Source organism: Pteropus alecto, unplaced genomic scaffold (genome assembly GCF_000325575.1).
Source record: "Pteropus alecto unplaced genomic scaffold, ASM32557v1 scaffold95, whole genome shotgun sequence".
In the NCBI taxonomy this organism is placed as follows: domain Eukaryota; kingdom Metazoa; phylum Chordata; class Mammalia; order Chiroptera; family Pteropodidae; genus Pteropus; species Pteropus alecto.
In genome coordinates, this window is record NW_006441071.1 from 10,083,991 (window position 1) to 10,109,722 (window position 25,732).

Here is a 25,732-nt window from a genome sequence, read left to right on the forward strand (position 1 = left end):
TGTTTTCTTAGTTCACTTTACACCATTTAATTCCACACAATTTCCATTTCACACAGTGCAGGAGAAGGAGTTTGAAATGACATAGTAGTCATTACTCAAAGCAGAAGTTGACATCAAGCCTGACTGTCATTTTTCTCCGCTAGCTAACCGCATTGATTTATAGCACAATAACGCTTTCTTTTACACCAGGAGTGTTAGTTTGGGGATTATGCTTGGTGACTTTTCATTTGGCTACAAAATTCATCCTTCCAGAGCATGTCCTGCTTTGAGTAACCAAACTATCTGCCTGCTTCCTCACATAAAACATCTTTACTACTCACATATTTTCAGGCCATTTCTAACTATAGTATTTTCTATATTTTGAAATACTTAGCATCATTTTTATTTGTTTTCAAATGTGTTTCTTCTTTCCTTTTAATAGGTATGGCTAGTCATCCTCCAATACCTATCTTGGAACTTGCAGATCACATTGAAAGGTTGAAAGCAAACGACAACTTGAAGTTTTCCCAGGAATATGAGGTAATTCAGTGTGTTTATACTCGACAGTAATTTTAAAAGTTGTCCCCCTCGTTGTTTTGACTTTATTCTTGAAAATTAACTTTATCAGTGCTTTTTCTTTTAAATGTGACTCAGAATCAGATATAAATACCTGCATAATCAGCATAGTAGTTGCACATTTAAATGGTGTTGAATGTTTTACATTTGTTCAGTGTTACTTAATGAGATTGATTATCTTTTCTAGTTTGAAGTTCATAGAATATACTGAATTAATAAGCTTCCCAGTGTACAAATGGGTGCCAAATACACTATTCATGGTGAGAATCCTCACTGAAAAAGAGATTATAGGGGACAAGTAGATTTCTCAGTATTCTTAATTTTACACTGCCTGAAAACTCTATAATGCTTGAGTACCTATACATGATTTTACCCTTCAGTCTAAAATGATACTAGAGCTAATATTAAGATAGTCATATGTTCTCAGAAAGTTACCTGTTTCGGAGCAATGTGAACTGGTGCTGTAAAATTGCAGAATCTGTAAAGGTGCTGTGTGAATTCTTGATAAATGTGGAAAAAAAGTCTCCATAAATGTGCATGTGTTTGGATATTGTGGCATTTATCAAGCAGAAAGTTTTAAAATTATTTATTTCTGATATTTCCCAAGAACAAGAGTACATAGTGAATTATTGATAACTGAACCATTATTATTCTTTTAGGCCAAGTTTAACTTAGCATAAGATTGAAATGTACAACTAAAATCTTGCAGTTGTTCTAAACAGCAAAGGTTGTTGAGTGACTGTGTAGTCCAAATTCTACCATACAGAATTTCTACTTATTTACTTAATAAGAATCTGTTACCTTTCGTGGTTTCTGTTATATCAACATTAAATGAGGCTGTTGTACTAGAAGATCTCTTAATCCCTACCAGCTCGAACATTCTGTCCTATCACATTTGGTAAAAATTCTCTAAGAGGAGCCCCAATTTCATGTGACTAAAGGGGTATCGACTATATGAAGAAGCTCCATGTGAGAAAACATAGAGCAATGGAGCCCGTGGCACTCTGGATATTTGCATGAACTTTGTAATGTCTTCAAATCTTCAAATTTTCATTATTTTAAATCACCGTGGTGGGTAAGCAAAACATATATGTAGCTCCATACCCCTCCACCCTTGACAGCCGAATACTCTTTTATTTAATTTGCATACTCCATCTTTGTAAAAGACTTGATATAACCCAAGGGATTTTGTCTGGTGTTTGTTGTTGTTGTTGTTGTTGTTTTGGCATGAGTGGGGGGTAGGTTTGGATTCCCCCCCACACACCCAATTGGTTAAGTTAGATTTTCATTTATTCTATTCCAAGCATTCAGGAGAATATTTTCAATTTTATGAAGCTCACATTGGTTTATGAAATGTCTTGCTTTATCAAATGCTCAGCTTCTTATTTTTTTCCTGTTCTTCCTCTTGGTTATAATGGCTCTTTTTATATTATGTAGTATTCTTTAAAACAATTTCAGTAGTTTCTGGTTTGGAGCTTGAGGCAGCAAATTGAGTTTTAAGAAAGAAAACAAGGCATATGAGGAATGTCACCTGGGGCAACATGAAAACCTCTTAGTTAAATGTCAGTTTTCACCAACCAGAAATCTTTCACCTCTCCAGCCCGCTCTTTATCTTTATCATGATTCTTCTTATTGTTTTACTGAGATATTTTTTTCATAGCCCTACTTTAATACTATATTAATGATCATGGATGACAATGGGTCACAAAAATTAAAATTTGATAGTTCAATCTGTTAATAAGCCATTAATTCACTCTACCATTATGATTTTAAACCACTGACAGTATTTGCATCACTCAAGCAATCTTGGTTGTATGCACTGACTACAATAACTAGCTTCCTTTAAATATGGAATTTCTTCAGAAATGCTGCATTTGAAGATGCTCTAATGATACTCATTTAGCCATTTTAGCCATTAGGTCAGAAGTGCTCTTTGAAAGTAGTTACAAAATGCATGCTGGCAATGTGCCATTAAAAACTCCCCCAGTAGCCATTGACGTGATAGCCCACACTGACTCTTTACCATTGATCATGACCGTGATCTGTGATTAAAACTCCCTGGGCATGAATTGACTCTACTGTGCCCTAACAGCCATGAAGGAGATATTTAAGTGTAGTATTCATCTGTGATAATAGGATAAAGGCCTCCACCTAATATTTTAGGCCACAGAGCAACACTTGGAAAAAATGTGTTTTTGTATATTATTACTCATATAAATATAAATATATTTTTTTACTGGTTTTCAGTGAAGAAAATGGAGAAAAGACAAGTCAAATTACTTTCAAACATTTTATTATTTTGTCATAATCACTATGGATTAATGTTTACTCGGACCTTTCAAAATGCATGAAGCTAAATTTGTTACTCTGATTCTAAGACTCAAACAGAGGTTAAGGCATGAAACTGCACTTATCTTGAGATCAGAATAGAAGGGAGTAATAGGCTGAAATAGTAGCACAGCATTATTAGATCATGTGAGAGATTTCTTTTACCATAAATCGCCCTGGGCTCGGACGTTGGATTCAATGACAGCTGGAAGAAGAGTCTCGAGAAATTAGTATAACTGCATCTTGAAGGTCTTTACAAATACTTTAGGTTTTCATTAAGTGATATGAGACAGCAAAGTCTTACTAAAATTTAAGTAGCCAGAATTTGGGGATGGCATCTAGAATGCAGGGGATAAAGTCCTCCTTAAAGTCGATGTTACTGTCAAGGCCAATGCTTTAGGCAGTGAATCTTCAAATTGATTCAGAGTAGTATGTGTAGGCCTTGCCAAACCAAGTCTTAGCTAATGCCTGTGGAACATTCAGAAGCCAAATTAAAATTCAAATTTCTATTCCCAGCTGGTACAGTAGATCAGCCATGGCAACCAGTAACACTCATTGTATTTTCCCCAGTTTTATTGTAGCATAATTGACATATAACATTGTATTAGTTTGCAGTGTACAACATAATGATTTGCCATAGTATATATTGCAAAATGGTTACCACAGTAAGTTTAGTTAATATCTATCACCTCACATAGTTAAATTTTTTTTTCTTGCATTGAGAACTTTTAAGATATACTCACCTAGCAATTTTCAAGTATACAATATCGTATTGTTAACTATAGTCATTATATCATACATTACACCCCCAGGACTTATTTATCTTATCACTATAAGTTGATATCTTTTGACCACCTTCACTCATTCTCCCATCCCCCACCCCTGCCTCTAGCAACCACCAATCTGTTCTGTTTCTATGAGTTCAGGTGTTTTTTTGTTTTTGTTTTTAATTCCACATATAAGCGAGATCATACAGTATTTCTTTTCCCTGTCTGGCTTATTTCATTTAGCATAATGGCCTCAAGGTCCATCCATGTTGTTGTAAATGGCAGAATTTTCTTCTTTTTATAATTGAATGATATTCCATTGTACATGCACACACCATATTTTCTTGATCCATTTATCCATAGATAGACACTTAAGTTGGTTCTATGTCTTGGCTTATGAATAATGCTATAGTGAACATGGAGGTACAGATATCTCTGTGAGATACTGATGTTGGTTGCTTTGGATATATACCCATAAATTGAATTGCTAAATCATAAATAATTCTAGTTTTAATTTCTTGAGGAACCTTCACACTGTTTTCCACAGGGGCAGTACCAATTTAGATTTCTACCAACAGTGCTCAAGGGTTTCCTTTTCTCCACATCCTTGCTAACACTTATTTCTCATCTTTATGATAACAGCCATTCTAACAGGTGTGAGCTGATTTCTCATTGTACTTTCAATGTGCATTTCTCTGAAGATTAATGATGCTGAGCACCTTTTCATGTACCTTTTGGACATTTGTATGTCTTCTTTCGAAAAATTCAGTTCAGTTCCTCAGCCCATTTTTTAATTGAATTGTTCAGGTTATTTTTTGCTATTGAGTTGCATGGGTTCTTTATAAAATTTGGACAGTAATTCCTTATTAAATATATAATTTGAAAATATTTTCTCTCAGAAAATGTCTATTTTAAAAGAGCACTTCAGGTGACTTTGAAGTACGTGTTCTAAAGACTTCAATTTGAGAAACATCATTGGTTTAGGATAATAAATTACAGAATATGACCCTTTGGCCTTCATTTCACCATTTTCTGGCATGGCAGATAAACCAGTATATGATATTTATTTGACAGGTATCACAGCTAGCATCATCATTACTAATATTATATACATAAGTCCTATTTATATTAGATGGGTCATAAGTAACTACAGCCCATAGCGTTTGCTTAAGAGAAAACTAAGGGAAGTTTGTTTTATTTATTATGAATTATTTATTATGCATTTATTTATAAATTACCTATTTATTATAGAGCCAAAGACTAGCAATGCAAGTCTGTTTCAAGAACTGTTACCTGGTACTAGAGGACTGTAGAGATTTCCAGATATCTTCTCTGGAACTGTCATCTTAGTGTTTTTCTGGGCTAGCTTTAGTCTTCCCTCTGTACAGGCCAGCTTCTTGTTTCTCCCAGTCAGATATAGAAAATACAGCCTTTGATCATACTTTCATTTACATAGAGGCCCCCTCAGAAAAGAGAAAACATTTCTCTTGCCAGTCAAATTCCAAATGCCAGAGAACAAACTCTGAACTCCAGTTAACTCATTTGTTATGGAGACACAATTAGGACATAGCTATTAACAACCAATTCATGTAGATCTGGCTCCTTCCTTGGATTGGAAAGTGGGGGATTACTATGGAAGGGGGCTTTTGAACCTGAAAGATTAACTGATAATTATATACCATATGACTACAGAAAACCATGATACTAAGTGCTGAGAAGAATATAGAAGTTATAAGAAACCTATACTTCCAGGATGCCTAGTAGGCAAAGATAGATGTGTATAAACAAGAAGAATCCCAAGGAGCTAATCCTAAATACTAGGGGGATCCTGCTAGGATTTAGTAAGGATCAAGTGTAATGAAGAACTGAGAAAGGTATTGAAGAAAAGGTGATACTGGTAGTGGGAGTAGGAAGAGAAAGGTGAGGAGTATTTTGTCAAGAGAAAGGTCAAAGACGCACAGGAAAAGAATGCTCTGGTACTTTCCTGTTCAAAGTATGAAGTACAGACTAGCCACATTGGTATCTCCTGAGAGCTTGCTGGAAATGCAGAACTTTTGCCACTATCCCAAATCTACTGGGTCTGTATCTGCATTTTAACGCGATCTCCTCATGATAGCTTTGCATAATAATGCATATGTGGAGGTGGGGGGAGCACTAAGTAGACTCGTTATGATAGAACAAATTGCTTATGGTAGAAAGCTGGGTGAAATTAGGTTGGATAATAAAGGCCAAAAATTATAATGAGCTTTCAGTGCCAGGCTCATCCGTGGGTGGTGGGGGCGGACAGTCATTGTTGGAAAGGATATGGGATTTGGACCCAGGGAAATTTATATTTTGATTGGAACACATTGTATGGTATAGTCTTGCACAATTAGATAATCCTACGAGTTTCTCATTTGTAAAATGTGTCACCATGAGAATTAGAGATTATGGAATATGTGTTTGTATGTGTATAAATTCTAGGACACACATATGATTTATGTATATTTTATATATATGTACATTACATGTGTATACACACATATATGTATATAGGGCTTAATAACTGGTACTTTAAAGGTTGGATTATTTTATATAGAAAGCCCAAGAAAGATTTTTGAAGTATCACATACTTATAATAAACTAATAAAGTATTTATTAAGCTCCTACATGCCTACCCTCGAGTAATTTACTCTTTTATTGAACAGACATGTCAATGAAAAATTATAATAAAATCAATTCTATGATAAAAGCTTTTTTAGAGTATGATGAGAATATGGAGCATACTTACAAGTTGGTTTCTTAAGAAGTTAATCTGTCATCAGTGCGTATAATGAAAAGAACGAGGAAGAAACTGGGGAGAAGAAGAATTAGGGGATTATAAAGCATTTCTTAGTTTAAGAACACATGTGTCCAAATTACCTTAAGCATACAAACAGTGCTGTTTGAAGCAGAGATACTCTGACTTCTGCACATTTGTCCAACTGTGCTTTGTAATGTGAGGAGTGAATGAGATGGAAGCAACCTTCTCTCTTAGTTATGTAGATAAGTTTCTTCTTTTCTAGAGACAGGATTAATTAACTCTTGACTGTATGTATTCACTCCACTCCCATTGGTCAAGACCCTGACACAAAGGCATCCTTATGGTCACCAGCAAGAAAAGCTACAAAGTCAGAGAAGATATGAAACTAGCTCCCAGTTGGGTTTTCAAGATACAGTTTTTCATGGAAATAATCTCCTAGATCGCATACTCAACATCAAGTACATTACAGATTTTATGCATTTTGTGGTCTAGATTGAGAAAATAACTCCCTTTTTAAACATAGTTCCGATAGCAAATTTTCTTCCAAGATCCTAAAATCTAACTTACAAGTTACCTTTGGACTACAGTCTATTCTGCCATGGCAGTTACACTGGCATGAATAGTCATCCAACATCTAGTTTCAAATTTGTCATCATTAGCATATTTAGTAGTATTAAAACTACTCTGAAAAGCAGTCTTTTTTGTTGTGATCCTCCAGGGAGGGGCAAGAAACTGTGGTTCCCAGAAACCCTACAAAAAGGACACTCTTGACCTATTTTGTTCCCAGTCACAACTCAATCCCCGTGTCTTTGCTGCCATCTCTGGAGTTGTATTGTCTTTGATCTCAGCACTCACATGTCCTCCACCATTTAGCATCCAAATGTGCTGAGGTTTCTTTCTGTACTCATGGCAGTGCTCTCACATCTCCAGTCTGTGCAGGTGATAATGAGCCTCTTTCTGAAATATTTCAGATAGCATTGTCCTGTCCTTCTCTTTTAATAACAGCATGTATGTAGCACCTTTATCCAGTGAGCTAAAATCTTCACAACAGTCTAGGTAAAGAAACAGATAGGTAAAGAAAAAAGATACATTATTTCTTTCACAAATAATTAAGTATATTGAGGCAGTGCAAAGACATATAGAGACATTTAAAAACATTGCATAGACCGTATTTTTAAATGTTTGGAGCTGGAATAGGTCTCGAAGATCATAAGGAACAAGAGGTAGAGAAGAGAGTGACTTTCTCAAGGTCACATACCTAGTTATAGTTGAACCAGGTCATAGATTTATGCCTTCTTGTTGTTAGAAGAACACTGTACCTTAACTCACCTGCCCTAGACACCTAAATGTTTTACTGTTTGAGTCTTACTATGCCCTGATTATAGAGTCCATAAACCTAAGTCTTGAACTAGAATGATATTTATATTAAAAGTTTCTGTGAAAATGTCATACTTCCCAATTTGGATTGCATGACTATACCTGGGAAAACCCAGTGGTTTTCCTATGACATGCTAACAATGCATTTCTTTGCTCCATAGACAGTTTCTTCATTCCCAGTGGTAAACACTATAATTTTCCGTAGAAGGGACAGAGTTTTCTGTCATCAAAGCAGTGGCCACAAAAGAAAACATTTCTATTTTCCTTAAGAAAAGGCTCTTGGAATATTTGACCATGTATGCCAAAGTACATTTGTACACATAAAGCTTTCATTACTAAATGTTGTATAAACTTGCGAGCTTTTGTAATGTGAAACCGCTTGTCATATCTGCTTTCAATTAGTTTATAATGCATGTGTAAACTCATGAGGGTAAACCTTCATCAGGGCACTACACAGACACAGACAAGAAACCGAACACACACGTGAGTACATGTGCGCGCACACACACACCCCTGACTTTTTGCCAGCTTTCAGTGCACTAGATTTTTCTTGGAGGTAGCTCCTCCATCTTTCTGAAGCAAGCAAGTGGAGGATGAGAGAGATCTAGGTTCATATTTATGCAAAATTGAAGAATGCAGTACATCAGGAAAAAGTCTCCATTTTTTAACATTTTTGACACAAGAGCCGCAAAAGATAGAAATTTTTTTTTTTTTTTTAGTTTTGAACAAATTATGGTGGTTTGTGTAATGCGATGATAAAAAAAGTCAGTGATTTCATGAAACGAAAAGTAATAACAACTTTTTTTATTCCTGAGCCGGTTAAACCAAGTCGATTCCAGTAGAGAGGATCAAATGGCTAAATTTACCATTCTGAAGTAGAATCTCCTGATAATCTAACATTGGGAATGCCGGTGGGGGATTCATTACCCAGTTCCTTAAGAACATAGCAGTCAGTTTTCTTGCTTCGAATTGGGACAAGCCTGCCTGCCTGCCATTTAGGGCCCTTTGCTTATTGATCCGACAATGGGAATAATATAGAAGAGGGAGATAGATGCACAGGGCTAAGCACACAGGCCTGGAGTTAGGCTGCCTAAATTTGGCACCTGGCTTAAGCTGTGTGACCTTAAGGAAATATCTGAACCTATCTCTATTTTAGTTTCTTCATTTTTTCCTAAGGAAGCATTCACAGTACTTACCTCATAGATAATTTAAAATAAATTAATACATATAAAATGCTTAGCAGAGTCCCTGATATGCTGTTACGTTAGTAGCTATTATTTCATCAAATAGATACCATCAGTTTTATGATGCACATCAATGTAATAAAGATGTTAAAATGTGGCAAAAAAAAAAAAAATGTTTGTCTTAGAATCAATGAAACCCCAGCCTCTTTCCATCCTCTCATTGGTCAAATGCCTAGGGCTTTGCTGAACTCAGAAAAAAAAAAAGAAGAAGAAAGGAAAAAGAAAACTTGCTAGTTTAAACCAATGCAATTAACACTTACTATGTTGCACATTCTTTTATTTAATCATTTTCTGTGTTCAAATATAATCTGCTAATTAGATGTTACGCCTTCTCTGTTTGCCGTTGGCCACATGACAGTAAGCTCACCAATGGATACACAGCAGATGATTAACCAAAGTGTGTGTCTGTATCGATTTCTAACTAAATTTACAGTTCACAGAAACTCTTTGTTGTGATCAAAATTGCCTGTACCAACAACAGGAGTGAAGAGAACAAAGAATGTCTTTCAGTAAAAAGAGCAGCTTTCCTCAGTCAACATGCCCACCTGATCCATCAGCAGCGAAGCCTTATTTTCAGGCCCTTTTCTCTCAGAAAATAGACTGTTATTATATTTCCACAGTACAGAAGTGAATACATTTTAATGCAGACTCCTCAGCTTTAACTCAAAAGTACCTACTGATTAATCTCCCAGTGTAGTTTTTATAGTAAAGATGGGCCTGCTAGTTGGCAATTTGAGAAGATGCTTGCTTTCTTTGTAGCTAAGGACCAGCCTCACCAAGTAAGATATAAAGGTACACAGAGTCCCTTCCCAGCTGGCTGCCATTCTGCATCTTGTAAACAAATCTAGTAGTACACAAAGACCCAGCAGCTCGCCCTAAGAAGAAACATTGCATCCAAAGCCAGGATGTGTGTGTCTGTGTTTATAGCCTTTTATTCTTTTTGAATTTGTTTAGTTGTCAGAACTCAAACTGCAACCAAATTCTCAATTTTCAAAGCTTATTTCTTTTGTACTTTTTAATGTTTGTTCTTGTACCCACTTCTTTTCAACCTCAAACATTTTCCTTACCAACATTAAGTTCCATATCTTTTACACTTGATCCTTTTTTTATTTTCTTGGAGTTATACTCGTCCTGCGGGAATCTCATATAACTCTGGGTTTCTCTTTCTCAATCCTTATTCTCATATAAGTACACCATAACAAACTGGCCCTTGACCATCACTGGACGTTGTTTAAATTGTCTTTCCATTTGTTCCCATGTAGAGCCCAACACTCTAAAGACATGATCTTGAAGTATCTCTGGTTCCAAAGTAAACTTTCAACTTCAAAGAGACTATAGCAAGAATTTTTAAAGTGGCCACTTTTTGAGTTTTATTTTTATTTTTAAATGAAGTTGAGATTTTAGAGCCAGAGCGATGTGTGCATTTAGAGAAGTGTAATAGCGGATGCCAAAGAAAGTTTTGAAGTCAGAGAAAATAAAGTTCATATTTTAATGGTGCCAATTAGTAGCTGTGCTGCTTGACCCTGAACCAGTTACTTCACCTTGTGTAGCTTTGGTTATCTTATTTAAGATAAGAATATCAGTGTCTACTTATGAGCTTGTAATGAAGATGAATATATGTTAGGCACCTGGCCTCTTGCCTTTCTGTACAAAGGCAAGCACAAAGTAAATCGAAGTGGCCCTCGATGTGGTGAACTTTTAATGCACATGACCTGCCTATTAGTCACTCAATAACACTAAATTTTTCTTACGAGTCATATTATCTTCTATAACATTCCCTTCTCCTTCTTCCAAAAAGAATCTCTATGAAAGCCATTAAGAGAAGGTGGAGAGGTGATGAAGATGGAGGGTGGTTATGATGTCTGCAAAGTTCTTTTCATATTTTGTACATAATGGAATTTCTTGAAATTAAATACATATTAAGTATTCAGAAAAAAAATCCTTCTCACTGATGAGTAGAACCTGTCCTTGTGTCTCTGCTTTGAATTTTAATGCCCCTAGACAAGTTGTTTACCTCTCTTGGTTTCGGTTTCCTTATTTATAAGAAGAACCATTCGAATGCCTTCATCTGTTTGACATTTACTGGAGAATAAAAATGATCAAGAAATAAGCTCTGCCCTGGATGAGACCATAGTCTCCTAGGAAAAAATAGAAAAAAAGAACCAATAATTATAAAAACATGGTATGTATGGGTAGGGAATAGTTGAAGAAAAGGCAGTACTAAGGAGAGGCTTCTCAGAGAACATCTGTGTTGAAGAGTCACTGAAATTTGCTAGCCCAAGAGAGATGCACACACAAAGACATTGAGATGAGAAGGGTCATGGCTTATGCAGGGTATTCTGATCTCTTCTGTGCCTGTCACTGAAACATAGGGGTCATGATGCTGAGTGATGATCTGGGAAAGATGATTGCCCTCGTGAAAGGTTGTGACAACATGCCACAAAAATATTCTCAAGACCTGGAAATGATTTCCTGCTTCTCCTAAAGGGGAGAGTACCTCAGAGACCAACCGAATACATCTATGTTTATGTCACTTGTGAGGACAGCTCTTGGGCAGAATTTTAACAATGCTGCAACAAGAGATTGGAGCAAGGAGAGCCTGTTGCCGCCCGACACAATAGGGATGTCTTTGCTTATTTATATATTTCTTTTTAAATTTAATAAATGGTAGTGGCAGTATCATTTGCCATGGTTTTTCTACCATGGCTAAACAGTTCGTCATATTTGAAAAATAATTGTCGGACACACCACTATGTCGGGAGTACAGAGAGGATAAAAGAGAACGACGTAAGCACTAAGACATTACATGAACTTGTGGATTTAACAATGCCTTGGGAAACATTTAGTCATCACGGATGCAGCAACTGGAGTGTTGGGCTTCTACTAAGAAGTTCATGCATGCGGCATAATCAGAGCTGCATTACTTCTCACTTATTAAGTAAGATTCCTTAGGAGTGGGCATTCATTAGTCATCCATACTTCATCTCATGGAGATCTTTGAGTTAATCCATTCTTCCTTCTCTTCCCTTCTCCCCCAACCCACTTTCTTCTCTCTCCTCTCTCCCTCCCTCTTCCTTCTTCCTCCCGTTTTTCAGAATGTTTCTTTATATCTTCTTCTTCGGTTTCAAAGTGCATAATATTTTAATATCATGATAATAATAATACTTTTCTACAGAGTTTTATAGTCTAGAAAGTTTTGCAGCTGTAATTATGATAGTAAAGGTTTGTATAGCACATACCTTGTGCCAGGCACTCCTCACAACACATTACATATATTAACTCATTCAATCCTTGCAAGTAGGTACTATTAATATCCCCATGTTACAGAAGAGAGTATAGGAAATTTAAGTAACTTATTTAACTTGTCACATAGATAGTAAGGGACAGAGCACAGATGTGAACCCACATGCGTTGGTGTCAGGGTGATATTCAGACCACAGCGATGACTGCATTTGTCTTCTGACCCTAACTAACTCACTAGGAAAATAGAGTGGAGAGAGGAAACAGAAGTAGGTATTTGAAGGATGGGAAGGCATAAAGAGTAAGTGTTCACTCTCAGAGAAGGTAGTCCTGACTTGTTCATGTCTTGACATTTTAAACTGTAGACCAGCATCTACTTACTAGTTTAGTCCTGACAATTAAAAAAAGTGAAGACATATACTGGCAAAATGCCCTCTTCTTCACATATCACCAAATTCTACCTTCATTTAGATAAGACACGTGACGAAAGAAGAACTCGTTCACTACAATAAATTAAGCTTCGTAAATCTGTTAAAATGATATGAAGCGACATTTATCCTTAAGATTTTTAAAGCATTCTTTCATATATGCAAAATCCTCTTTTAAGTTCCTACAACTTAATGTCATATAAAAGCTGCTAAATGACTTGAAAAGATAGAAGCTGTTACTTCACAATTAGAAGTTTGCCATATTTCAAGATGGTGAGAGTGTACAAACTCATTGCCTACTTATATTTATTTCCATTAGCTTCAGGGTTCATTGTTATCGTTTTGTTTTAGCTCCAGCTTTTATTTCTGTTAAAGTGAACAGTATGTCAAGTGGCATATAACTGAAAAAGCTGGATTGAGGAGGCAGAAGTTTAGCGTGATACCTGGCGATTTCACTGGGTGACCTTTATAGATTCTCTCTCTAACCTTGGACTTCTGTTTGTCTCATTATTATAATACAAGATTAAAAGTAGATATTATAAAGATGACATTCTTTCTGATGCCAGGTGTCCCTTTTTGTTTTCTCTTTGTAGTGATGTCTCCCCCTCCCCGCCGCAACCCACCTCCTGCCCCCACCCCAACCCCATCACTTGCTGGCAGGCTTAGGTTGAATCTCTTGGTGTTTTGTAACTCCAGAGTGCAGACATGGCTGAAGTGATTGAGAAACCATAATTAGCATAGTTAATGAACAGTGAAATGCCTCCCTTTGTATTAAGAGCAGTTAGGGAGCCGCATTAGGGAAGGCAAGAGGACTTGGTCTCCTTCTCCCCCCACAGTAATTAATTGACCTCCTCATCATCAGTGAAGACACCAGGAGAATAAAAATTTTCAGTCTGAGCATTGGCGTTTGTGGGCGTAGCTGTGCATTTGGGCATTGATTTCCTTTTTCTTTCCTTTTCTATTTCTTCCATATTGATCCTTCCTGTCACAGCTCAAGGGTTCTCCCAATATCTTAAAAATAAAAACTTTCCTAAAATTTCACAGTTTTGAATCAGTGTCATGAAGTTTCCACTACAGAATTATATTTGAGGATCCTTAAGTCTTCTACTCTAGTCCACTCATGTTGTCTTATTAAAGAGAAGACATTTTCGGGGAGGTTAAGTGGCGTGGCCGACATCCCTCAGCCATTTACCCATCTGACATGATGCAACAGCTGACGTTTTCTAGGCAAGCTCTCCCTGTCAAAACAAACTCATGGATAAAGGGAAATGTTTTCTGAAAATAAAATGAAACTTTAATATGTTTTAAAGTCAAGGTATCTGGAAACATTACAGAAGTTTTGCTTCCTATATGAGAACCCAAATTACAAACAGGACTAGAAATTTAGGTAGCTATCAAGAATTGTGATAAGAGGTGATTTTTATTGAAAGAAACAAAAGTGATTTTCAGCAAAAGGTTTGACAGGATATGTATTTTTCTTTATCATTTCATGTATTTTTCTGTATTTTTCTTTATCATTTTTATGTATTTTTCTTTATCATTTCATTATTGAGATATAAAACTATTATAAAATTTACATTTTTAAACTGTACAGTTCAGTGGATATACTTTGTATTTGAATAGTTAGTGGGTATATTATATTCAAGGAGTTGTTCGAAAATGCTTAATTTCAAAATCTGAAGGAAGCATGAGTATAGAACAAATATTAAGGTGAGACAGGTGCTGTTCACTGTATTTATGGCAGATTTGATTTACTCTGTCGCAGTTGAATCCATGATATTGCGTGGGACTTCATCGTTTTACTTGTGTATCTTCCACTAGAATTGGAGCTTCTACAGGGTAGGGAAACAATCATATTTATTGAGGTATCCCGGTGACTAGCATGGTAAATATCTCTGGATTGAATGTCGAAATGTTTTAAAAATGAAACAGAAACCTTTTTGCTCTTTGTATCTCCCACTTCACAAACATAGTCATATGATATTAATTATCAGGTAATGAATAAAGGTGGTTTCTTAGGTTATAATATTACTGAACTGCAGCAGAGGTCCTATGGGGACAGAGGAGCAGCAATTATATGGGCAATGGTCTTCTATCTAGGTGGAGAATCCACTTTCGACTTTCTTTGGTGAACCTCCCTTGGGCAGTATATTATTAGGTCAGTGTGGGAGATCAACCTCCCTGACAGTGATTGTGTACACGAGTAGGGAAGACATTCAGTGCCTTGCCTGAAATAAAGCAGCATAAGAATGCTACTTACAAAACTCGCTTTTTTCTACTCTCCCAGTGTCTGTAAAGAAAAATGATCTGGAGTATTCATGTCTCAAGGTCAATTCTAAGGGGAAAAATCATCTTTCCTCAAAGCTAGAAATCTGCCAGCATGTTTCACAAAGACTAGTAGTTTCAGTATTTATCTCTCTGCAGTTTTATCATTAAAATATTTGCATGAAAAGAACATCTTTGTTTCCTTAAGACTCCATCCGCTCTTGCTACTCATTTGCTCTTGAAAAGGGATATAATCTTTTTGTTTTTGATCTATAATCATTCCCACAGCAACCAATTGTGATGCCACAGAGCAAGGATTATAATTTTCGTTAGAGAATAAACAAATGAATTCTGTGAAACAAAGCTGCTCATTTCTTCCAAATACCCCTGAGAACAATGGAAGACCAATTCTAAAAATATTGGCTGCCTCTAAAAAATTTCCAAGACTAAGAATGCCTGTTTCTTTAGAGGTCTTTATTCCTTTTCCAGCTTTATGTTCAGTTCATCTCATGCAGCAGACATTTACTGAGTTCTTACTACGTGCCAGGTACTTTGCTAGACTCTGAGAGTACAAAGATGAATAATACAGAGTCCTTGCTCTTGAATTCTGAGTCTAAAGTTTCTTTCAGAATGTTAGCCAAATTTTAGGCCAAAGCATCAATAACTGGATTTTGTCTGGATTCCAGTATCGTGAAGCTATAAGTTTTACTTCAACATAGTATAGCTTGGATTTTTTTCTATGTTTGTTAGATTCACCATGTGAAGGGCGATGGGATTTTTTTTTTTTTTTTTTGGTTTTCTAACATTCAGTAAATTCAGGGATTTAGAAATCCAATTAGAGTGCTAGCGCTATCTAAAATCTGTTCTTCAAAGTCTATATTTGCTAATTTCTTGGACAGAAAAATAAATGCTTCAAACTCTTAGGTTTTTGGATCCCTTTTAGAGAAAACTCATATTTCCCTTCTCATATTCTGTTACTTGAATGTATAAGTAAGATTATGGACCAGCATTTGTTCTTTATTATGTTTCTGTGGCAGAACTTATTTTTTCTCTAAGTTTTGAGGGAAGTTATCAAGCATAGAATTTTGTGTTATAATATCAATCAAAATTCCTATAACTGGATGAAATATATACCTCCATAAAGAAATAGGAGTTGATAAAGTATAATATAGATATCTCTCTCTCTTCTTTCTTTATAAACTCCTGACGAAGGTAACCTACCTGTATTTTATATCTCTGTTGGTAAAAAATGGGTCCATTTATTAGAATATGTTCTTTATGTTTGTTACTTTAACCATATTACTATTTATAAGATTGTTTAGCTTCTTTAGGTTTTATTTACTATCTTGTTAAATTATCAAAGCATACCCTCAAATTGGAATAAATAAGACCTATGCTGTGTAATAAAGAACAATCTGAAATCTAATGTTTTTTCCTTAATAAACAAGTGGTATTTTAAATGAACTCAAAATAGTTATTTTTGTTTTCCAGCATAAAATTTTACTTTGATCGAGTGGCTTGACTGATAATACTTTCAGTTTTGGAAAAGGGAGTCAGTTTTATAGTAACATTACTTATAAATAGATATATACAGATCCCCTAGCAAAAGTATGTCTCTTTAACTTTTTCCATCATTGGATCTGAGAAGGGAAATTTTTATTACTTTAACATATGCTAGGCCTTGTTGAATTTATGCAACTTTCATGAACTATTGCTTAGCCAATGTGTATTTTCAGTAGTCTTGATAATCAGTATAGATTGCTGTAAAGTCAGTGAATTTACAGCTATGAATTTACAGCATTGATGGGGAAGATATTCTGAAGAATGCATCAGTCTGTGACCTTTGGGTTCAAAATCTTTGTATACATTTTAAGACTCAGCATTATAAATCAGGAGGTAAAAGTATAATTACAAAAAAAAGTTCCAAATTTTAAAAGACCAGCATAGAACTTGAGACAATAATCTGATATTGTCAAATTGTGTCAGTATTTTTACCTGTACCTCAACTGGGCTAGCCATTTTATAGACTACAAGGATATATAGTAGACTGTGTTTTGTTCAAGAACTTATAATAGAGGTAAGGAATAAAGAAATATCAAATTAAAAGGTAAGTTATAATAATTTAAGCAACTTAAAAAGAAGAAATCCTATAAGGCTAAGCATAACTAAGTGTCAAATAGATGATCCACACTGTGATGTATAGTGGTAGGTGCATGTGATTAAGTGTGTGGGAGAGCACTCGAGGCAGGAGCAGATTGGGACAGTGGGATTGGACTTGAACCTTGAAAGAAAGGTAGGATTTGGAAAAACAGAAAGGATCAGAAAGTACTCTCCAGACAAGAAGTATTCCGACATGAAAAGTCAGAATTGAGAAGCCCTGACATGGACAGAGAAAAACTAGGCTAGAATTTAGGATTCTTCACTAGGACTGATTATAACCAATTCAACATATATGTTGAGCTGGTGTGCACACTGAGGAACACAGCATGGCAACTTGATGTAATGAACTATAACTCAGTACAGTAAATAAGATAATATAAAATAATATGAGACAAATGTAGAATCAATGCTGTAGGAAGTCATAAACTAATCACCCAAAGAATTCAATAAGCGGTTTCTAAAAGAACTCCATTGAATCTTTCAAGTTTCAATGTTCACACATCTATGTTACTATTTTTACTTTTGTCCTCATACACATAATGACAATTGTGAGCTTTCTGCTGTATTTTGTTTAATTTCTACTGCATCCTCTTAGTATAAATGCACCTTTTTCACTGGCAGCCTACATTTTGAGCATGTAGCTGTCTCTCTCACAATAGTTAACAAAATACGTGAGACCAAGATGGTAATATAGGATGACAACTGCCGTATTTTTGTGTGTGTTCAGATTCAGTAAATTACAGTTATGTGGTGAAGCAACCTAGTTCTTTGTTAATGACAGATTTATTGAAGACAAGCTTTCAGGGTTGTACTAGAAATCCTATTAAAGTGCCATCTATTAAACCATTAGAATAGTCATTAAAACTGTACAGACTTGTTATTCATGAGTTATTGGTCTCTCACCATTCTCAGTGGCTTTTGCCAATACTGCGTTACCCTTTGCTCCATTGCAGCTATTCAATTCCAAAGAACGCATGTGTATCAGCTTTCTCCCTTTGCCTGCACAATTTGTGGGGTGTGGGGTGAGGAGTGGGGGAAAGGAAGAGAGAGAGAGAAAGAGACAGAGGAAGAGAGAAGGAGGGAGAGGGAGGAAGAGGGAAAAAGAAGGGGAGAGAGAAAGAAAGGAAAGAAGAAAGAGAAGGGAAATGGAGTATGGTTGGGAGGGTAAAAATGAGGTTAAAATCCTGTATCTTTGTTTATAATTATATAGGATAAAGATTATACTTAATATTCCACTCTTTTTAATATGATAAGAATCATGTTCAAATCTAACAATGTAGAAAGCTATAACAGGTCTTTTATCTTCAAAAACATTTGGAAGTAAAAAGTACTGTTAAGCCAAACTGACAGAGACATCTGTTATTGAATGTTTTTCTTACTGTCCACAGTTTAAAATAAAGAATTGAACTTTATGTTAGTAAATTTAAAGTTATAACTTAAATATATGCATTATAATGTAGTAGTTAAGAGCTCAGACTTCAAAGTTAGAAAACTCTGGATTCATATTTCAGCTTCACTTCTTTGTGGACTATCATGGGGAATTATGGAAAGAGTCTTAACTCCTCTAAGCCTCAATTTCTTTATTCATAATATGGAGATAACAATATCTACCTCAATTTGTTTTAAGAAATTACATTGAGGTTGAGTGCATAATGGTGTTGTAATAATCGTTATCATTATCATCAAAATAGCTTCACACTTTTTTCACACTGTAAGTCATTTAACCAATCTGCTATTATAATAAGGCTATTTTCTATTTTTTTCACTGTTGTAAATGATTCTATAATGACCGTCCTATATATTTATTTGTTCAGGAGAAAGACATAGTTTTCACTTTCAAGGCTTTTAGGCAGAGTTAATGCCTAACACTGTGTCTCAGTCTAACCCTAGGAGATAATGGATAAGCGACTAGTTTAGCTTGACAGAGGTGCATAGTGGGATGAATGTGAATCAGATGGGCAAGGCAAAGTGACCCCAAGCCAGGCCTCCAAACCATGAAAGTCCCTTGATAAGGTCACTTTACTCCAGAACTTCATCCTTAGTTTTATAAACTTGAGAGGTAATCGTGTTCTGGGGACCTCACTTTCACTAGTTGTGTGATCTAATGGCCATTTCATCAGCTTTGATGACTGGAGTCCTCTATTTTCTTTGTGTCTATGACTTTTTGCTCCTCCTTCCTTTAGATATGGTGCTGCAGGTAGATTTTTTTAAGGGAGTGTTTATACATGTTGTAATCGTTTAGAACTTGCTATATTTGAAGATGTGTATGATGGCTGAATTGGGTAATACTTAAGCAATAGAATAATTCCGTGGTTCCATTTCTAGAGCAGCTAAAAAAGAAAGAAATCATACCATAATTACACCTAATTTTTCAATAATAGGTTTTAAATATTTTAAAATATATTAGACACAAAAGATTAAAAATTATTTCTGTGAAATGATTAATGTATAAAAACAGTTCTTTAACATTCTTCTTTTCCTTTTCAATTGAACATACCAACCAGCTCATGTACCATCTCATTCTTCTCATCCAGCACCCTGCCCCAGACGGGAAAAATTATAATCTAAATAGGCTAAATTGATGGTTTAGTACAGTGCAGGGTAAATGTGTGTTCAGAATCACACGTTCTATTATTTTACTTTTTCTCTCTTCTATGCAACTGCATAGAAAACTGAACAAGGGTGAATCGTGGGGTCCACACCAGCCACCTTCTCTCATTCTGGTTTAATATCCCACTCTTACATCAGCAGAGTAGATAAGTTGAGTCAAGTGTCATTCTGCTGAAATTGTTCTTTTCTTATCTCCACTTACCTGTCCACGTGATGGAGTGTGTAAGGGAACTCAGTATTTAGCAGAACCTACCATCTGTCTCTCTCTCTCCACATGTATGTATTCACCTGGCTATGATGGTTGTGACACTGTATCATGAAGCTCACTGAGAACCCAAGATACAGATATGGATATGATTAAGTGAGAGCCCGCTCTAATCTTACAATTTATTGCCCAAACTGGGATACCTTGAGAGTGAAAGATGGTCCTATGAATAATTAAACTGGGACAGCAGATGTAAACTGGGATATTAATCTCCCCTAACTCAAACTCAGCCTATACCAGAGCTTGTTATCCATCTGTCTGATCAGGGCCCTTGCACTCTCCCCGCAGCTCCCAACATGGTGGCCTTGAGACCTCTTAGGAGCACAATCATTGAAACAAAATATGAAGGCAAAAACACCACTATGTTAAAATGGTTAATTAATTTTACAAATATATACTGCTGTATGAAAAATTTAGTAATATGCTCTATATAGAATCATCACCTGGATAGCAACCACTAAGTGATACTTCAGCATATTGAGTGGATGTACAAAAGTTGGAAATCATGGTATGAGAGGCTGTTACAGATGTTCACTAAGAATGAATTTCAAATGTGCCAAAGTCAAGGATTTCTCTTACCATCAGGTTACCACCAAGTGTGAGCCTGGGAGCCATTCTGTTTATTTAAAATGATTTTACATATCATTGGTTTATTCCAATATATGTTTACTTTACAGTTATATCTTCAGAGGGGAAACTAATTTATCTATTTCTAATGTTCTGGGGTAAAAGTCATTGTTGCCATATATCCTGCCTATAATGCATTTCAGGCATTTATTCTACAAATGCATTTTAAAATCAACTATATACTAAACATTTTATATCCAATATCAGATAAATTAGAACCCCTATGCTGGTATTTACTCTCAGGTGATTCCAATTTTTTTCCAAAGGACTAATCTGTAAAATTATCAATGTACTGACATTTTTCTAATATATTTTGCCTGAAATAATCTTTAATTTTATATTATAAAACCAGTATACATTTTAAACAGAACAAATTAATCTTGAAATTATCTTTTAGTTTAGAAAGAAATTAAACTCTAGAATTCTAGATCATGTTAGTTGGTCCTAGTCTTTCTAATGTGTTTGTCATATGAGAGAAGAAAGTATACATGACGCTTAAGATTGTAAATACTTTCTGAGATACTGGAGCATTAGGAGTATAAATAGTTATGATCTACCTTCTTTAATTAGAAGCCTATATTCAGTACGGTGTACTATTATTACCTTACCCATAAGGAATAATGACATTAACAGCAAGTCATTCTTGGTATATATACTATGCCATAAGGGCGCAAATGGAAGCACATGTTTCAACTAGATAGCTGTGCTAAATACATTTGGGGATGGAATGGTGGGGCGCTGGGGACAGTTTTTAAAGTGTTTGTTTAGGATTTTCTGTATTCTATTGCAGACTTGGAGGAGGCATCATATTTTCTCGTTTCATTTCAGATGTAGGATTTTTATTTTTCTGAACCAGGAAAAAGATATGAAAGGCATTGACTGAACATCAACAGAAAAACGTATTCATACATATTTCGGTTTGAAAATTCATATGTTTTCCCTTTCACATCTGAAAAATAAATACGGGAAAAGAAAAGATTTAACAAACTTTTTATTAAATGGCAAGCGAAGCAATGCTGAAAGCCTAAAATGTATCTGTCTACAGGATGCAAAGTAAAATAAGAGAGAAAAAATAGTATGTTTTCAAATTAGGTTAGAAATTTCTACATTTGATAAAGAGGAATTAGTGTTATCACTTAAAACTCAACTATAATCAAGCTTTCAAAAACAAATGATAATTTAGCTCCCGTTTTCCTTATACTGTTGTTTATAAAATGGTGTTGTAATGTGAGTCACAACAATTGAAAAAAACAAGCTATTCATTTACCAATTGATTTTTCTTTTGACTCTACTTTTGCACTCAGTTTCTGAATGGTCAGCTCTCCAGTGTCAAGCGAAATAGAAATAATGAGGAATATGTGGCTACTTGTGGGTGTTTTGTTTGTTTGTTTGTTTGTTTGTTTGGTATCTCTGCCAGAAAAGTATCTCTGCCAATTTGGAATCTGGTGGACATATTGGTACATAGCATGAAGGAGGGCAGAAATGGATTTTTTTTTTTAAAAGCTAAGTTAATTGGGTAATTGTCTCAATTTTATGTGTCATTGTTAAAGAAGATACAGTTAGCATCAGGGAGAAAGCAGATGTTCCTTGGCTGCTAAGATTGTCTTAAATCAGGATATTCTTACCTGAGTAAGTGGGTAGAGGCAGGGAAAAGTAAAATGTCTACCATTCTATTAGTTATAATGCTGCATCAGGTATTTCACATGTAATACTTCTCATAATCCTTTTGGATCTATACAGATGCATCAACGTTTACAAAGAGTGGTGAGGAATTTATGCATTCATCTTAATTCAGTGCCAAAAACTAGTATGCTGCTATTCATGGAAAAGAAAGGATGCCATTGTGAATTATTCAGTTAAATGCAACACATCAATTTCATTTAACTTTTATTTGTTACCTCTACGTAATTCTTTTTTATAAACATTGCAATTACTTTCTATCAATTCAGTCAACTTTGTCTCTTTAGAGCAGTTTAATAAAATTTTAGTAACTTTTTATTTTGCCTCAAACTATCTGCAAAATGTTTAATTTCTTTTGCTTTTCCAAATAACATCAGAAATTACATTCTGTGAATTATATGTATAAAACAATTCTCCACAAAGCTCTAGTCTTTAAGAACATCAACTATAATTCTATCTATTCCTTTCTTATTATCCACTTTAATTTGCTATAAGAGATGAATAACTAAAACTAAAACATTAAGATTAAAATGTATCACTGCCATCATTCCTCTAGAATACTACTTTTGGGAACTAGGAATGTCTGTCTTCTGTATTCAATAGCATCCAGGAAAATGTTGGGGTATATTACAAAAAGAGCATGATAAAAATAAAAAATCTAGACTTTTACATCTTCGGATCTTAAAGTTTTCTCTTTATTGAACTCTTATTTGAAAAGATTTCTCAGAAATAATCTTTTTCACAGTCACATATAAAGCAGTAAAATAGCTTATCTGAATTCTAGAGTTCAGGTGGCATTGTCCTACTGAGTCAAAAAGAATCCAGTTTTTGTTGTTGGTTTGTTGTTGTTGTTGTTGTTGTTGTCATTTTGAATCCATAGTAAATTAAGATAAGTTAAATGTGGCCGTAAATGGTATCCTCATAGAAATAAGCTAAGTTATCCTTGGTGCCAAGATATAATTTAGAAGAAAATGTTTATCAGAGAGTTCTCTAAAATATTTACTCACCTCATATGGCTAGATGCTTTACTATGAATATAATTTCTCTTCTCTACATATAAATTCTAATAATGTAAGTAAATAAACTGTTACTTTAAGTAATTTTCTATAAGTACTTGTTACATAATATTTTGTAATCAGACTTTCAAATTATACCATTAGACAACATATGAAGTTGGTGCAAATTTGTCATTTATCTGAAGAAAAAAATTAACTGCTTACAAAAATATCTGATTGAAACATTTTTGATATCTTTGACGAGTGTGGTACATTTGTAAAATGTACATCTTTCTATATTAAAGGTGGTAGACTGTCACATCCATTCATTAGTTAACACTGAGTCTTAAAAAGTCCCTATTTCAATCCTTCAGATGCAAATGGTGGCCTAGATCAGATGTTTTTTATAGAAAGTTTATACGGGAAGTTTTGATGACAGATTAGATAAAAGGAGATAAGAGAAAATGAGAGCGCGAACCTAACACTGAGATGACAGTGATAGGAAAAGGAACACAGAGAAAACAGACCCAAGTTACATGACCTGCCAAAGCTAACCAGGAGCAAAGAGAAAGCCAGCACCCTGGGCTCTGACTGCAAGACTTTTCTCATCACCATACTTTCCAACCCTTCCTCACATTCCAGTTTTTAAAGTATCATTGGATTCAACTGAACTCATGCTCTTCTCTTTGAAGAAAGTACTCATTATGCCAATTGCAGGCTTTTGCTAATTGTGCAAAAATATAGCCCTTCCCAACTATGCAAACGTTGGTCTTTTTCAAATGGATACATATTAATTTACCATCTTCAAACTGAGAGAGAGAGAATATGAACAAATGAAAATGAATAAAAAGGCTTCATTGCAGATATACGCAGTACATGGCAGTTTACTCTTCTAAACCTCAGAAAAGACTTGAGAATATCTGGGGGCAAACCACTCTAAGGACAAAATGAGCCTATTGATGGGGAATTATGTGGAAAGATAGTATTTCTCTGGAGAATAGGTCACTGGAAGTTCAATTCCCTATCAAAAGGGTGGTTAGTCTGACCCATAGTTTGGCTAGTCATGTAGCTGGTCTATTCCTTCTATGTAATTTAATTTCAGTTAGTTGTTTTAAAATACAGACAAAAACAGGATGTATCTTTTTTGTGGTTTTTCTTTGATGAGTTTCTAAAGGGAATATTTTGAGGTTTTTCTCTTGGGAGGATGGGGGGAATGGAATACAGAGCAGCTGGTATTATCTGATGTTTTGCACATATAAATTACATTTTTCTTCTGGGTAGGGAAGTTGAAATTTTGCAGAATTATATTTAAAGGACATTGTTTTAGGATGATGACATTAGCTTTATCCAAAGAAAGGTCACTATCAAATTAGGATGTAATTTTACTCGGTGACACTAAACTGATATATGAATTTATGAACATCCTTTTGTTTTGAGTTTATAAAGATTTTTGTTCCCAACCCTCCTTGCATTGCATTTTAAGAGAACAATTGAAGAACAATATCAAAAAATATTGTCCAGCTTGTCCAGAGACGAAGCATAGCATGGCAGTTAGATACTCAGACTTGGGGAATAGGATCCCTGGTACCCAAACCTGGCTTCTCTACCTACTAGCATCTTGACCCCAAGAGAGTTAACTTCTCTGCACCTTGGTTTCCTCTTCTATAGAATTGTGATAATAATAGTAACTACTTCTAGGGTTTTTGTAGGATAATATGAGTTAATACATGTGAAACATAAAGGAAACAGTAAACGTTACGTGTTATAACTATTGGATGTAAATATATTTTAATTCTAGCTTTTTATCAAGAATATATATACATCAGTTATATGTAGGAAGATTATAAATCCATCAGTTATATGTAGGTCTTTTTCTACTTATTTGAAAACAAAGTTCTAGTTGATTTAAAAAAATCAGACCATCAAGCTAAAGACTACATAAGTATAAAATATTCGATATTAGCAAGTGTCTACTTGAGGTTTTCCCTTTCTTCTTTAAGTCCCAGGAGGACTTTTTTTTTTTTTTTCTATTTGGTTACTTTTTTTTTCTGTAAGGCAAAGCTATTGCAATTAAGCTGATTGTTGTTATCATTGAAATGATTATAACATTAGAATGATTTGGTCAACAGCTATGACAAGAAGGGAGGGTGTGTATGTCAGGTACCCAAGAGTGAAGATAAAGAATCAATGTAAAATGGTTCGGCATCTTAGTAAAGTTTTGGATGCTGCATAAAGTTTATCCAGTACCTATCTTTCAAGGGCATTGTTGTTTAGCTGGAAAAACTACATATGATTAGTAGCATTCTTGTTTATGAACTCTGTGATAATATAATCTAAAAATTTTATATGACTTATTTTAAAAAGGTCATTAATCAACTTATGGTTAAATAAATCTACTTACTTTATTTC

General features: G+C 34.9%; 1 protein-coding gene across 17 annotated transcripts in view; it reads left to right on the forward strand.

Moving 5' to 3' along the window:
• PTPRD (protein tyrosine phosphatase, receptor type D) overlaps window positions 1–25,732 on the forward strand; it is a 468,668-nt gene that overhangs the window by 368,509 nt on the left and 74,427 nt on the right. For all 17 annotated transcript variants that reach the window (XM_025051481.1, XM_025051483.1, XM_025051482.1 and 14 more), the window contains one exon: window positions 422–519. In XM_025051481.1, the coding sequence (XP_024907249.1) occupies window positions 422–519 (98 nt within the window). The remainder of the gene's footprint in view (window positions 1–421; window positions 520–25,732) is intronic.